Source organism: Gouania willdenowi, chromosome 12 (assembly GCF_900634775.1).
Source record: "Gouania willdenowi chromosome 12, fGouWil2.1, whole genome shotgun sequence".
NCBI lineage: Eukaryota > Metazoa > Chordata > Actinopteri > Blenniiformes > Gobiesocidae > Gouania > Gouania willdenowi.
The window spans coordinates 11,211,144-11,227,005 of record NC_041055.1 but is presented as its reverse complement, the minus strand read 5'-3'; the positions used below and the strand labels follow the sequence as shown (position 1 = coordinate 11,227,005).

Sequence of the window (15,862 nt, the reverse complement as noted above, 5' to 3'; positions counted from 1 at the left end):
GACAGTGCAGTTATCTTTTATATAATTATTAATATGACCATTTTCAATTTCGATTTCAAACTATTGTTTTTAAGTTTTTGCTTTTAAATCCTAATCCTTCTGTTTGAATGTGAAAATTTGTTTGTGTCAGGCCCAACCTTCTGCATCTAAAGATTTCATCATGTGCCAAAGGATTCAGGTTGCTCATGTTTATTCACTTATTGTGGTTTGCATGCTAATAATCACTCATTTACAGGCCAACTTAAGACCGGGTTTCACTGAAGCGTGTGACAGGAAAACAGAACCAGTCACAGTCACGGAGATTCCAAAAATGAAAATGACGTTAATTTTTAGTAGTTGTATGAACATGCACATTGTCTTAAATCGGACTAATTTTGTGCACGGTAAAAAACTATGCTAAAAATGCACAGCGGTAGGAAAATGTGTTCATTTACCAAACTGTGGCTTTAAAAAAACAAAACAAAAAAAACCTGAACTCACGCTTAAAGACTGCTCAAGTTCCAATAAGTTTATATGTCAAGGGGTGAATAAAAATAACTGAATACTGCGGTGGCATAAACTGTACATTGCTTTTTATGAAAGCCTTTGCTTAATCACATTGTAATTGTAACAACACTAAACTAAAATGAACCACAAAACCCACAGAAAACAGGGAAAGTAGGCAAACTCCAGCTCCAACTTGGGAGCCAAACCTTGGTACCCAGTTTGATTATACATTTTGCTCATTCAACATGGAGAGGTAAGTGCACAGAAGCACAAAATGACATTTGAAGAAGTTCAATTGGAGGCTGGTGGACTTCTCTGTCTGCAGCACAAACATTTAATAATGTAGAAAACAAAATAAACATTTTTTATTTTTTTTTTAATTCTTGTTATTTTATAAACAACTTTAAAACTAATGATATTTTATCCCCTAATGAAATGTGGCTGATCCGTCAGGTCCTGTAACTTTGCTTTTATCGGTCCATGAAAAACAGGCAGATTTGATTTGTTGATGCCATTGATCTGATGCTCCTGAAATCAACGTGACACAAAAGTTTTACGGTCAAAACATGGAATGAAAGAGACCGGAGCTCATTGGAGCGGTGCGTCTGGAGCAACATTCATGGATCTCCTCGCACAGCGACCCTCTGCCACACCAGACTCCACATGCGCTGCCTCGGGTGTCCACCTTTTTTCTCTCCATCACACACTTGTCTTTACTCTGCATTTTCTTATTTAGTGGCTGTTAACATTGACAATTGTTTCATTTAAATATTTTTTTTATACTAGAAAGGTTAACTTGAGTCTTTTTTTTTCCATCTCTGCTGTGTTTTGTGTCAACATTTACTGCTGCTGATCTCTGCGTGTGTGTTTGCACCTTGTCAGTCGTTCTATTATCTGGTGCTAAAACAATCACCGCAAACAGTTTCAGATTTGATGAATTGCATTGCGCCCACTGCATTAATTTATTTGCATTTCCTCCTCCCACTTTTTTGCGCCCCTTATGAGATCCGCCTACTTTACATATTCATCAGAGAGAAACGCGCTAAATGGGTTGTGAGCGCATTGTGACACGCAAAGACGCACAGTCCTGATTTCCTGGGGGTTGTACCCCTTATTAGCTCGTGGAGTGACATTTGCACACATTTTAATACCCCTAAACCTTCAGTGAATCTGCTCCAGAGTGTAGTGATGTAGCAGACTACCTTCAAGAGGACTTGAATGGACTTGTTTCAACTCAATTGTCAAGACATCCTGAACATCTTCTCCTTGAGCACACACTGGAAATTAATTGGGTTTATATATTACACAACTCAAGATCGGTGGTGAGTACAATCCAACATACAGTGAGTGGGTTGAAAAAGTAAACGATGACGTTATTGGTAATTCAGTTGTCCTTCATTGCAGTGGGATGTAATGAGCATGTGACTAACTTTCCCGGTCTTTGTAGGTTTTCTCATCTCCAGATAGAGAATAACACTATCAGTTAACTGGCTTCCTGTTTATTATTACAACGATGATCATTCCTGGTCATGCCTCACCGCTTCACTCCTCCTGGTGTAAATTGGGACCATAATATGATGCCACTGGTGGAAACTGTGGTTGTGTTTTTCTTTTTTTTAAATGTCTTTGATAAAGACATTTTTACAAATTACAACTGCTATTTTTCTGCTTCTGATGCAGCATAAAATCTTACAGTTCTGTAAGTGAATTTGAAGACACACATTGCATAGAAACAACTGCATCCAAGTGCAATGCATAGGGTCAGATGCAGTGTAGTGTGTGTGTGTGTAAAACGACAAATATTTCTAGAAGTAATATCTTTAACTGATACTGTAACAAATGTGACCTGTAAATGTCACTGAAACTACAGGATACTGTTAGAAAACCACAGGACAGCAATGCTCATTTTCAATTCAACTCATTATTGCAGTAAAACTGATACAGTAACAGCTTACAAAGCTCATGGCACAGTCACTGAAAAAGAGAAATGAGAAGTGTATGTACAACAAGGAGGAAAAAAAATGAAAAAATTCAACAATTTGGCTAATAGAAACACCAGGGTAACATAAAAATGAAGATACTGTAGTCGGGAGATGGCTTTGATTATACAACAAAGAGAAAATATGAAACGAAGCATTGCTATAAAAGAAATAACATCATTGTAAAATACATTGAGCACTTACACTAACAGATTCAATCCTAGTGTTTCACCCAGGTCCGATTCAGAGCAGTTTTGCTGTTAACAAAAAGCTCATTTTTAATGGCAAACACTAAAAAACAAATGACTGAAACTGCCTTGCACGTGAATTCTTTTTGGGGAAGTAGCTGAAGAGATTGTTAGCTGGCGACTCACTTCTTTATATTAGCATTACTCCAATCCTTTCGATAAATGTCCAACAATAATTCTTGAGTTCGGTGCAGAGGGCCTTTCAATCAACATTCACATCAACATTTACAACCCATCAAAAAATAACAAAGAAAGCTTTTTTGTGTCAGAGCTGGCCTACAGCCACTTGGGGGCACCACCAATAATTACGTGTAAAAAGTCTTTGGGTAGAAATATCTGAAGAATTAAGGTCAGATTTGAACTGTTATAAGTAGAACGTTTTAAATAACTTTAAACTAACTTTTTATGGCAGAAAATTTGGACTAGGAGGTGCATGAACTGGCTCATGTCGGCTCTGAAACGAGTGGTGTAAAGCGCAAGTGAAGACGACGGGAAGCAAATTAAAAAAAACCAAAACAAATAGCACTAAGCACCACTCATCAATACCTAAAAGTTGGCACCTGGCTACTATAACCAGACTTGTACAACCTCACGAAATAAGAAACAAACCCTGAAAATGAGTTCTTCATTGTGATCATAGTCTCTCACTGGAAAAAATCCTTACCAAACAAAAAAGGAAAACTATTTACACACATCTCTGCAAAAATACAATTCAAAATCATAACGTCATGAAGACCAGGAAGTGAAACAATTGTCATTTCTCCTTCTTCCCTCCAACCCGCAGTAATGCCCGCGCCGCACACACAGAAAGAGAATATTGGATTTAGAAAATGGGATTGGAACTTTTGACTTCACTACATTTTCAATGTGACACGTTTTTTCAACACACACTGAATTTTACTTTTTCATCATTAAACAAAAAACCTCAAAAAAAAACCGAAAAAAAAAAACCGATACAACAAATTTCTAAAACACAAATGAACAAGTCTACATGTAAAAATATAACTTTTACATACACAATTTTAAAATAATGGTCGAGTTTGCCTTTTCGTTGCATACAATTTACAAATGTCTGTGTGGTGGACAGGTTGCAGTGAATGGAGTTAACGAAACTCCAGTCCCTTTTTTGTCCTGCGTGGGGAGCTGTACGATGTTGTCATGGCAACAACAGAGAAAACTAGGAAGTCATTTGAAGATTTGTGAATAAAACCTTCCCAAAATAACACGTTCAGTTCAACGTAAAATAAAAAAATACCAACGCGGCACCCTCGTTATATAATGTATATATTTTTGTACAATTATATATAGATTGATTTATTCAAATAGATTCTTTTCCAGTTTCTGTGCCTTCCTGTTGATTGGTTGGGTCAAATTGACCACTTACAGGTAACAATATCGTTAAATAGCAAATTGTGTTGTTGTTTTTTTTGTTTTTCTTAATTTTTTTAGCTACTTTTTTGTATTCTACATGAAAACCAGAACAGACATAAGAGAAAAGGGATTGTTCTTATAAAAAAGACAGAGAAGGGTATAGAAAGAGAGAGAGAAGAAATAAACTGATCTCACAACATACGACCTCACACTTTGTACTGAAGACTACATTGGCTTACAGACAAGCCGATCAAATATTGATAAAAAGCAGATAGGCTATAATACAAGAAGAGACGTGTTGTTCACCATGGAAACAGGGTTGGGGCTGGGGTAATGAAGGATTGTGTAGGATTGGGAATCGGGGCGAGTTGGGCTGCCCCATCAGCTCAGAACCAGAACACATTGTCTACTTACATATAAGCGTACAGTACATTAAATACAGTTTAGGTTTTGTTTTTTTTTTTAAATCCAAAAAATACTTTTTTTTGTTTTAAGCTTTTTTTAAATTCCCAGGTCTGATAAAAAACCTGACTGCATAGAACCTAACCACTAAGAACAGGTTTCCCTAAGCTTGCATCCTATTAAAAACCAGGTACACGTCCTCCTCTGGCAACTCGAATGATATGAACTCTAAAAAGGCACGTTGGTAGAAGTATGAATGTTCAAATTGCATCTGTGGGACTGCCTAGGTGGGCCAAGGGTGAGGGGGGTTGTGTTTCAGGGTTCATAAGGCGTGTGTCAGCAGATTTACAAGGAATTCAAATGTAGGGTGGAAAGGGACGTCCAAAACAAGACCAAAAAAATACCATCAACTCAAATCTTTTCCAATAAGTGTTACTGTTTGCTCTTGTTGTGCAGCAACAGAGATTTATTTATCCCTGTTCTCACCCGATAATAGTCCTTAATTCTGTTACTGCCAATCATCCTTTGTCCTCATCCTGTAATTTTCCAGTCCTGTATCATTGCCAAGGTAATTCTGCTGATTATAAAACCAGCTACACAAGAAATTCAGTTGAACAGACATCAGGGCTAAATTTTGGATCACTCTAAAATCTTCTCCATCAGACCACTAGTAAGCATGAAATAGTGCTCCAATGCTTGGTTTGCTATCCATGCCAGAGCCTGGAGCAGCCTGGCCTGGGTAGTTCAGTGGCTGGATGCCGTGATTTGATGCTTCAGCTGGGTCTGACTTTGAACTTTTGACTGTAGCCAAACAGTTGAATCTAAATTGTGTGTGAGAGTCAATCAAAGTCGAGGTGAAATTGATTTCCACTATTGACATTAAAGCCCAACCGATCAAGAATGGTCAGTAGTGGGCCTACATGGTTTGATTTTTTTATGAGGGATCCTGATCACTTCTGAATGTATCCGAGGAAAAGCGGCTGAAAATGAGATGGTACCTGCAAGATACACAACTGATGCTTCCAAATTCTAACAATATTGCTGTCGGGGCCTTCAAACCAGATGGTTTTCTACAGTTACACACATTGGAGAAACCAAAGTATGCACAGAACTACTGTCATGTCATCAGGCCTAATACTAAGAACGCTAACGCTGGCAATGATACTTAACTGTGAGAACATCATCATGTTTCCTCAGGAGAAACTTTCCAAGCATAAACTCACCAAATCTACAAACAGATCAGAGAAAACGTATTAACTGATTGATTCTGCAGTGGAACCAGTCTGAGTACGGGTGTATCTGTATTAGGCAGAGAAGTCTGAGCTTCGGGTTAGTTGAATAGGGTAATGATTAGACAGGAAGTGAGAGAATCTGTTGAATCAAACACAAGAACACTTTGCCAACTGCTTTCCACATGAGTGCAACCCTTATTCTGTAGTGATTGTTCAGTCATCGAGGTGTTGCTTTACTTTGTACTTAGTTTGCGCTCTAGGCTAAGGTTCTCAGTTTGTTCAGGGAATGTACGAAAAAGTTGGAAAAGACTTTAATGCTCATGTCAAACAATTAACAAACTCCTCTGCCAGGATTTCAGGTGAAACCCAAGTATCAACATGTCAGCTTTTCCTTTGGAATCAGAAATCCGACTTAGGACTCCAACAGTGACCTCATTTGGGACAGAGAGATTTATAACTGTCCTTTTTATTTCAATCATTGCTTCAATTATTTCCCCTGTAGTTAATTACTGACAGGTTAAATCTAAAGATGCTGAGACTTCTGGGTAGAAAGGATCAGGGATAGAGGAGCGGTTTACCCGTGATTTTGTCCTTGATTGATCTTTTTTTTTAGCCCTCTGATAATCAGTTTGATTACCACTAACTAGCAAATGTTTCTTTCTAACCTCTTCTTTGTTGAGATTGATACAGAGCAAGATGTGACAGTGGTGACGCAGTGCTGCCTTCCTGTTATTCTCCTGTCCCTGGTATTATTCTGACTTCTGTAGGAATCTTTCTAAGTAGGTTGCATCAAAAGGAGATCAGGTACACCTTCATCCACAGTGTGGCCTTAGATTGCCTTTGAGTCAGAGATGTGCTGAAGCTGTGTTCAACAACAGCTGCGCAATGTTGCTCTTTTAGAATGAAAAAAAAAAAATCTCTTTAAACACTCTTTGATATGTTTTGTTCCATTCAAAGCACTCCCCGACAACACCTTCCTTCATCACTGCTTGTGTCCATTTGTACGTTGAAAACAAGGTTCCTTTCTTGCATCTTTATTAACTATATATATTTATCTTTGAATGCTGGAATGCTGATAAAACATGTGTTTCCAGAAGTACTTCTGCGATATGATTCCAAAGATCTTTGTCCATTGATGTGTCAGAAGCTGTCTTACAGTGGCCTGTCTCCAATCTACACAAACAGGCGAATAGTTCCCATCAGCTGGAGATGCAAAGTGAAAAACTGAGATGTGTGGCTCTGCAGTTTGTGTTCATGACAGGAGAGGGCAATGAGGAGGATCTTGGACGACACGCAAATAAAAAAGATGAGGCTGATCTTGGTCAGGCTGAAGTTCCAAAAATCTTGGATTGGTCAGATTGATGCAAACACAAGTTCAATAGATGGCCAGATTTAAATGGAAACGCCATCAGAGGAAGTGGTCACTCATCATCTTGATGAACTCTGGCACCTTCGACCTGTCAAGAACAGATGTCATGAATTTCAAATCGCGTTGCTTCAGGGACAGTTAATGACCTTGAATCATTAACGAGATCATTCAGTATTATTACTGAACTGAGCTAGTTGGACTTCTTACTGAAGCCTTAAGGCCTAAAACATTACACAAAACAATATCTCTAATCATCTCACAGACTCAGCATGCATAAACAAACACATTCTGACCTCCAACAGAACACTCTACAATGGGAATTCACACATAAATTCAAATTACACTTACTGCCAATCTGTTGTTTGATTGTACCCAAACCAGACAGAAACTCTCTCATCATTGTCTGTCAAAAAGTGTTGTATCATGTGGTCAATGTCATTTTTTTAAACTATCTTATTAATCGTTGTAATGTTATGTTAAGTTTGAGTCAACAACACATTTGACAGATCTTTGTGCGGTCTAAATTTGATGACAAATTTTGGCTATAAATTTGCATTATAAATACTACTGTATTAATGACGAGACATAAAAATGACCTAAATGCTTCATACTGGGGATATACTGTATATTAGCAAATATAGTAAAAACATCCTTGTTTCCTTCCTATGTTGCTGTGCTCTCACATTTCTGTGATATTGCTGTATGCGTGGAGCCTGTAATTTGTATGAAACCAAATGTAACTATTATTAACGCAAATACATAAATGTATCATACTTTTACAGGAAACTCTTAGCAATAAATACTTGCATTAAAGATCAAGATGAAATCAATTCTAGAATTTGTTATCATGAAACAAATTCTTTATTGGCCACACTAAATGATAAGTGAGCTGAATATTCAATGTTAGTTTAGTAAGTTACTGTGTAGTTAAAAGTCAAAGCTATGACCTAATGTCAGGTTCTTTTGTTTGTTGGGATGAGTTTTAGATGATGAAAGAAGTTCCTGGCCTGGTTTTTTGTTGTAAAAACTGAATTGAGGTACAACAGCAGATTAGGGTATAAGTGAAATCTTCTAACCATTCAGGGGGAAGGAGATGTTGCTGCGTTTTACATTTGTCCCATGGGGTTGGCTGCATCACCCATGGAGGCAGCAACAGCATGGTGCGCGGCGGCCAATGAGAGGGGGGTCCCGTCTGACGCCACGGTCACCTTCTCCTCCTCGCGGCGCTTCAGGCAGGCTGCCTTGGGATTCAGGTTTCGCTCTGAAGGTTAAAGGCAGACACAGGTTGATTATTATTTCCATTATTTGTCTCTATTTGTAGTTTATGTTGCATTAAAGACAAAGTGAGAGTGAAACTAAAATGTGATAGATTGGATACGGTCAACAGAGGCTTCTGACGCCCTCTTCTGGTGACCCTACGCACCCTCCCATTCTAACCTTAGCAGCTTATCTCAAGAGTAGATTTAATTTCTGATGAGTTTCTGAATCTTAGTGAAAGAAAGTGGATTTTTCATAATAGAAGCTATTTCTTTTTGTATCTGTGCCAAGTACTGGATAACTTAGGGAATTAAATTTAAATCAATAAATAAATCTATAAAACCGGATGACCTAAGAACAGACTTCACCAAAATTGCATATTTTAAAGCCCTTTCAAAGTGGTTTAAATGATCCACATTCACTACTTCAGGTACCATTGATGATGAAAGTGTCCTAAATATGTTCATTTTCCACTGAGTTCAGAATATCTCACAAATGAACAGCTGGAATTCAGCCCCAATCATCGACCAACCCACTCCACCACCTGAGCCCCAGCAGCCCCCTCCCTCCCTGTTATGTATCATTGCTTAAGGAAGGGCTGAATGTTGATGTGGCACAGACCTCGGACTTGTTGCTCCAGACTGAGGATGACTGCCACGGCCTGATGCAGAATGAGCAGCTTGGTTTGAGGTTTGTCGCTCTTCAGGTGCAGCTGCACCATCTTGCCCAGCTCCTTAAACGCCTCATTTATATCGCGAACACGCAGACGCTCTCGTGCGTTGTTCGCCATCCTTCGCTCTCTTTCTCGCTCCATCTTCTGCTCTGGAGACAAATCCTCATCATCGTTGTTGCTACAAGTGGTGAAAAAGAAAAGGATGAGGGTTAAAGGAGGTGACGATGAGTAGCAGGTTGAATATCTGAGCGTACAGAATGAGGGCAATGCTGCGGTTAAAAGGCTATAGGACTCATTTGCCTGGATAGTCCAGCTCGTTTGGGCTGGTGTGAACACGCAAAGTCTAGACCGGTTTAGTCAAGCAAACTGTTGAGAATTTCTTTTGGCCTGACTTGGTGTCTGATTCCGGTGCACTGTGAGCACAAGTGTGGAAGTTGACGTAGAGAGCGCTGCATTGTGGGTAGGCAGGAGAACTGGATATGGCGTGAAATAAAACATTAAAAGCACGGGCATTTGTTGCTGCTAAATTGTTGGCAGAACAGGCATAATTTCCTCGCGTTTTTAAGTACTGGTTTTGACCAATAAATGAGACAATCTTTTTACTCCAGTAACAGCGCCCAACACAGTAGCTCATGCAAGTCAATCAGAGGCTGATCAAAAAGTGTGCTGTAAACAAAAACCAAGCCAAAACAAATGAGCAGCTTCTCTCCGCCCATTCGGCCCAAGGCCCGGAACTTTCCCTGTGTAAGGCCAGCCTACATGGTGGAGAGAGAGACTGAATATCAAAAACGGACATTTCTGCAGGATTTCCACATTCTCTTTTGTGCTGCAATAAACATGCATGCGTTAATGCAGCTATTGTTAACAACTTGAGAGTTCAAGACTTAGTTCTAGTTACAGTTTATGCACTTTATCTGTAAATGTGAAAATATTAAGTGTTTAGCGATATCTTTAGAAAGAAAACAGCTTTGGTTCAAGAGCAGCATCTAATATCTACTGGTAAAATCCAACCTAAGTGGAAGAGAAATTAGCGTTTTTGGAATTTAGCAGTAAAAAGCCGAGAAGCAGGATCTGAGCTCTTTTCCACCCTGAAGCAGCGAGCAGGTACGGGTACTTGTTCGAAGATACTGTCGAGCCCTACTCTTTTGTGTGAGAAGCAGCTAAAACCAGGCTCAAGACCATGGAGAGATTAATCGTATCATTCAGGAGCTTTTGTCAACCAGGAACCACTCTTAACATCACCTGACTGGGCTTCAAAATAAAAGCACAAGAAGGTGAAAAACGAGTGATGCCTGGGGGACAAAATCTCTGTAATAACTATTGTATTTAGCTGGCTCTCATCACACTTGGTCACTTCATCAAAGTCCAGAGGCTGGTTCCCAAAACACTCAGGAGCTGTACTTGTATTGAAACACAAGCAGAGCTCTCAGTGTTTTGGGAAAACCCGAATCCCAGCCAAGGTGAGGGGTTTGATTGAAGCGAACGTCTGAGAGGGGGAAGAGTTACCAAGATCTTGACCTCTCAATAGATTTGAGGTCCTTGCTGTCCAGATCATCCTTCTTGGAGTCCATCGACTTTGATTCCTGCAGGAGGTTCTCGTCCCCTTCGTCCTCAGATTTGATCTCTGAGCTGACAGACGAAGTGCTTTGGCCCTGAAGGCCTCCAGACAAAGCTGCAGGAAGAGGTGATGGAGGAGAAAAATTAAACATTGTTACAAAATAATCATTTGTCCATTTGTTTATCAAATTCTTGAGGGGCACAGGGTGAACGTAGAAACTCCACACGGAAAGTTTAAAGCCAGCAGGTTCCAACTGATGTGGGCTACTTGTCCTTCTACTTTACATTGTTGTCAAAAGGAGACTTTAATTTAAAAAATGAAATGGTGTATTTTTTTAATAAAATCTAATGAGATTAACTGTGGTTTTGGAGGTCCTACAAACCTAAACTGCTGCAAAAAGTATTGCTGCAGTGTTTTTTAGTGTTGAAGTACTGGAGACCAGACCACATTTTAAAGGTCTTGGTCTTGTCTCGGACTCTGGATTTACCATCAAGACACGTTGAGACCAGCACTGATATGCTATTCTTCAACTTCATTATTGGAATAATAAGGAGAAGACTTTGAACCGTTCCTGACTAATCAATATTGTAATTTGACTTCCATCATTTAGAGTTTCTTTTCCAGTGCCTTTTGTGTCAGAAAACTCAAACACAATCCTTCTAATTTGTAGTCAGAAATACCTCTGAACACTTACTTTAGGCCTCATTGACCTCACAAAAAACACATTATTTTGAGATAGTTAAAATAATCCCGGACTGGGCTATTAAATACATACAAGTGTTTTTTTTTGGCAAGACCTTCGTTGAATAAAATTGTCAAGATTTGAAATGCTTGCATGTAGGCCTGGGCAATATATGGAAAGTCAAGATATATCGTGATTTCTGTCTTGGCAATATAAAAATATATATATTTTTATATACCTCTATATAATATTATCTATAATGATATCTTACTATTTTATAGCTTATTTTGTCTTAAAATACTCATTTATGCTTGGAGAAACAGTGGCACTAGTTGTGCAGCTGTTTGTTAATAAATGTGCCGGTTTTGAATTTTGCATCAGCAAATTTAACCCAGAATTGTCTTTCTTCTAAGACTTTATTGAGTTAAAAATATTCGCCCAGGCCTTCTTAGATGTTGTGCTTTGAAAGAATTGCAGACACCTTGTTTTTGTCCATTAATAAAAATTGAACATTTAAATTGAAAAGAGAATGCTTTTTAACTGCTCAACCTCGTCATGTTTTTTTTAGTAGTGATCTGTCTCGTCTTAGTCTCAGATAGTGTGGTCTTGAGTACAAAAGTGTTTTTATTGCTTTCATTCTGGATGTGGTGTCGTGGTTGATGCTGTAAAGGCTTTTATACGCGGACAATATATTCGGCTGAATAAAGAGGCAGAATCAACAGTTGCTCAGGCTGGTGACAATGTGTGCCAGCAAAATAAATGCACAGTAGGACCAGCCTCTTTTTCCTGCTCTGCCAAAAAAGTCCTGATTCAGCACCAGGACGTGCTTCATTTAATGCGACTCTTCTCTCAGCGACCGAGCCACTGTTCCTCTGTCTCACTGCTTCGCTCAACAGTGCAGACTTTATTTGACGTTTGTATGCGTCCATCTTTGGGACGCCGCCAACATTTCAGTCAACACTAAACAGTCAAGCACCCTGTTTCACACAAACACACACACATGCATACAGCCAGCCAGTTGTCGGCCATTTTGAATCTCTGCTGCCTGACTGGAGGCATTTTGTGTGCAGCACTGAGTGACGGCTTGTGTTTGACGGGTGTGTGTGTGTGTTTCTCTTCATTACAATTAGCAGTGTGTGCATAAATACAGAGAGGATAAGCTGTTAAAAGTGATGTGCTGCTAACTATTGGTAGACTGACAAAAAGGCAAGCTGACTGAAAAGGAAACTAAATCTACATCTACTGTCCTTAATAACAAGTGTTTCTCTCTCTGGTTTTCTGCATCGTGTTATTGAAAGCAGCGTAATCCTAATTAGGTCTAAAGGGCTTCTTGTGTGCACTAAATTGCCCTTTAAATGCAAATAAACAAATATTGTTTTTGTTTTGTACTTTGCAACAGTCAGGATTAGTTTGATAAGAGTGGTGGCTGCAGGTGTTCTGGGATTATATGTTGGATTGATTTAGGATGAAGACAAAGGGATAGAAATATGCCAGTCTTGTTTTTCATAATCATTATATGAGGGTTTGCATGTTTTTTAGCAGGGTACTTTTATTTACATTTGTTCCTGTTACTGAAAAACATACATTGGCTTAACTGAAGTGAATATGTAGGCGTGAGTTATGATGGCGTGATTATCTGCCTTTGTGGTCTCACTGTGAGGGACTGGTAAACTGTCGAGTAACCGTAAAGTATCCTGACCAAGATAAATACTAGTGAAGCGTCAAAATTCCGGCCACCAAAAATGGCCCAAAAGTGCATCTACGGCTGAAATACTTTTCTTACTGAAACAAGCTGACTGAAACAGGATGTTGTGATGACGCAAGCAAACACCACAGTCAACGCGCTCTTGTCTGGAAACGTACCAACTTGTTTCCAGACACACAGAGCGGCTGTATTTCAATACATCTGAGCACCAAAGAGATTTCCGAGCAGAGCTGACGGAGCACGTAAGTGTGTTTTATGGTTGTGTGTCACGTCGACACTGTAGTTACGTGTCGCCCTCGGTCAACACGAGCCACACGGCAGCCTGACGCGTGGCTGCACAACAGAAGCAGAATCTAGTTTCCGTTTGTCTGCGCACATTTCACAGAGATGCTCTTTACTACATCATGAAGGTACTTGTTTACTGTGTTATAAAGATCATTACTTGGATGGGATTAAACCAGCACGCACAATCAACAATGCACGCAGCAATCAAAGCACACAAAGTGCATTGAAGTTATTGTGTTTTAATGAGAGCACATATTTAAGTCTTTCAGCAGCCCAGTCAGTTATCGGTCTATACATTAGTATTTCATGTATGGGGTCAAGTTGAGCATTTTATTGTTTTAATTTTGTGCTAAATAAATATTATCTTTCTAAATTGATTTATTCTTTGAAACATTAATATTAATTTATATAAATGTAATGTTTTAGTGTGGTTAATACACATTTAGAACCATAAATGCAACAGGACTAATAATTTTCACAATAATTTCTTTCGGTGTTTGGGTTTGGGCCTTAGCTTTCTAATTTTAGGTTTCGGCCAAGAATTTTCATTTTGGTGCATCCCTAATAAATAAATAAATACCATGCTCTATTTGATGGATAGGTTCTAGTCTTTTTGAAACTGAGAACCACAGAAAGTAGCAACAGACTGAAAGTCTGCTACAATCATCACCATTTCATTAAAAAAGCTATTTATTTACAACCCCTGCACACCATCAGCTCTCTGTGTGTATGTGTGCGCATGTGCGTGTGTGTATTTCACCTCATTACACACTTGGCCGTGGTCGCTGCTGGCTGAACTGAGCTGCCAGCAAAGTCATTTTCAGCTTTTTAAAACGAGCTCAGGGCTCATTTGCTGCCCAACACACTAATATTCTCTCCTCCATATTCAGGACACACCTACTTTACCGCCCTATCTTAAGAAACATTTTACTGCTCTGGTGACCAAAACAAAACATTTAAAATCATCGTATTTAAAGTCATCACTTTTTTTCCCCTTATCTGTCAGTGTTTTCAAAATGCTGCCAATACCTTTTAACGTCACCTTTAGTCACAGAATTAATAGTAGATTTCTCTGCGGCAGTCTCTGCTTTACAGATTTATCTATTTTAATCAACCACTTAAAGGTAAGTGGAAAAGGTAGAATCCATCCATCCATCCTTCATTATGATGAATAAAAGAACATCACGTAAAAATAAGTAAATGTAAAAAAATATCAAAATGAGTTTAGGAATGCTAGAAATGCTGAGAAATGAATAATAATAATGGCTTGAATTTATATAGCGCTTCTTTCGAGGAGACTCAAAAGTGCGTACAGGGACTATTATTCATTCACATCAGTCACTCATACCAGTGGCGGTAAGCTACATTGTAGCCACAGCTGCACTGCAGCATACTAACACAGGCATGGCTGCCATTTCACGCCTACGGCCCCTTTGACCACCACCTTCATTCATGCACATTCATACCCATTCATACGAGGCAATGTGGGTAAAGCGCCTCGCCCAAGGACACAAGGACAATGACAGAGCGGGATTCAAACTTCCAACCCTTCGGTTATTGGAGGACCCACTCTACCACTGATCCACAGTCGCCCAATCAAAAGCAAGCCAATCATACAGTCGGACCAACCTGATGATAGTATTTTTAAGGTAGACGTTGAGGTCAAAGCGTTCTGTTAAAAGCTACAGTCTGTGTTCTCATCACTCCACACTGTGCTGCTTGTGTCTGTGTGCTCTGTCATGCATTTGACCAACAGAAGAATGCAGCTGTCCTGTAATTTAAGCATCCAAAGGTCACATCCTCATTTGATAGTAAAAGTCATTACAAAGCAGAAACTTGGAGGACAATGATGCCTTTCTTCTCTCACTGGAAGACATGTGAACGAGTCTTACCGCGGTACGGATCCGACTGGCTGAGGTCAGGTGAGGTTGCAGACTGGACTGGCAGCTGAGGACCAGGCACCTGACCGGCCATGGAGTGTCCGGCACGCAGGGCGCCCCCAGGACCCCCGTCTTCTCTGTGAGAGCTCACCTGAACAACACACACAAACACATTTTCACAGAAGATCTGATCAGGTGTGATTAACTGTAGAGTCTGTGGGTTTAAAACCTCACCAGCTTTCTGTGTTTAGCTCTGATCTTTAACAACTATTCCCTTATCCCCAAATCCTAAGTTAGCAATTTACATCAGACAATAACACATAAAATATTGTTTTCAAACACGTTTGTTCCACACTTTCATTTATTGGGAAAATGTGAATCATTATTAAACAATGTAGTTCAGGGTCATGAAACATTCGACATGAGATACAACGACATCTGCTTTCCAAAGGACAGCATAGTATGTATCAAACAGAGAGAACTATTTACATAGAAGAATTGACATATTACGACAGTACAGTAAAAAAACAAAACAAAAAGGAAAATCTTTCTGCAAAAACTGACAATTGTTTATTTATTTTAATAAAATAACTTTTTGATAGAATGAATTCTGGAGCAGTATTTATTTCTTGATTAATCTTACATAATAACTCAATCCTTCTTTATCAACATCAGAGGAATTGAAGGATTTTAAAAACCTATAAAGGAACATTTCAGTGATGTTTGTGATGCAGT

At 39.2% G+C, this 15,862-nt stretch overlaps 1 protein-coding gene across 7 annotated transcripts in view; it reads right to left on the bottom strand.

Annotated features, from left to right (window-relative positions):
• Positions 1-4,060: 4,060 nt before the first annotated feature.
• The window catches only part of tcf4 (transcription factor 4), a 243,408-nt gene continuing 231,606 nt past the window's right edge, over positions 4,061-15,862 (bottom strand). For 2 of the 7 annotated variants that reach the window (XM_028462063.1, XM_028462066.1), the window contains 5 exons: positions 15,140-15,278; positions 10,524-10,689; positions 8,966-9,195; positions 8,164-8,348; positions 4,061-7,175 (listed from right to left, as the gene is read on the bottom strand). In XM_028462063.1, the coding sequence (XP_028317864.1) occupies positions 8,194-8,348; positions 8,966-9,195; positions 10,524-10,689; positions 15,140-15,278 (690 nt within the window). In that variant the 3' untranslated portion in view covers positions 4,061-7,175; positions 8,164-8,193. The remainder of the gene's footprint in view (positions 7,176-8,163; positions 8,349-8,965; positions 9,196-10,523; positions 10,690-15,139; positions 15,279-15,862) is intronic. The other 5 variants (XM_028462064.1, XM_028462067.1, XM_028462061.1 and 2 more) reach the window with 3 other exon arrangements.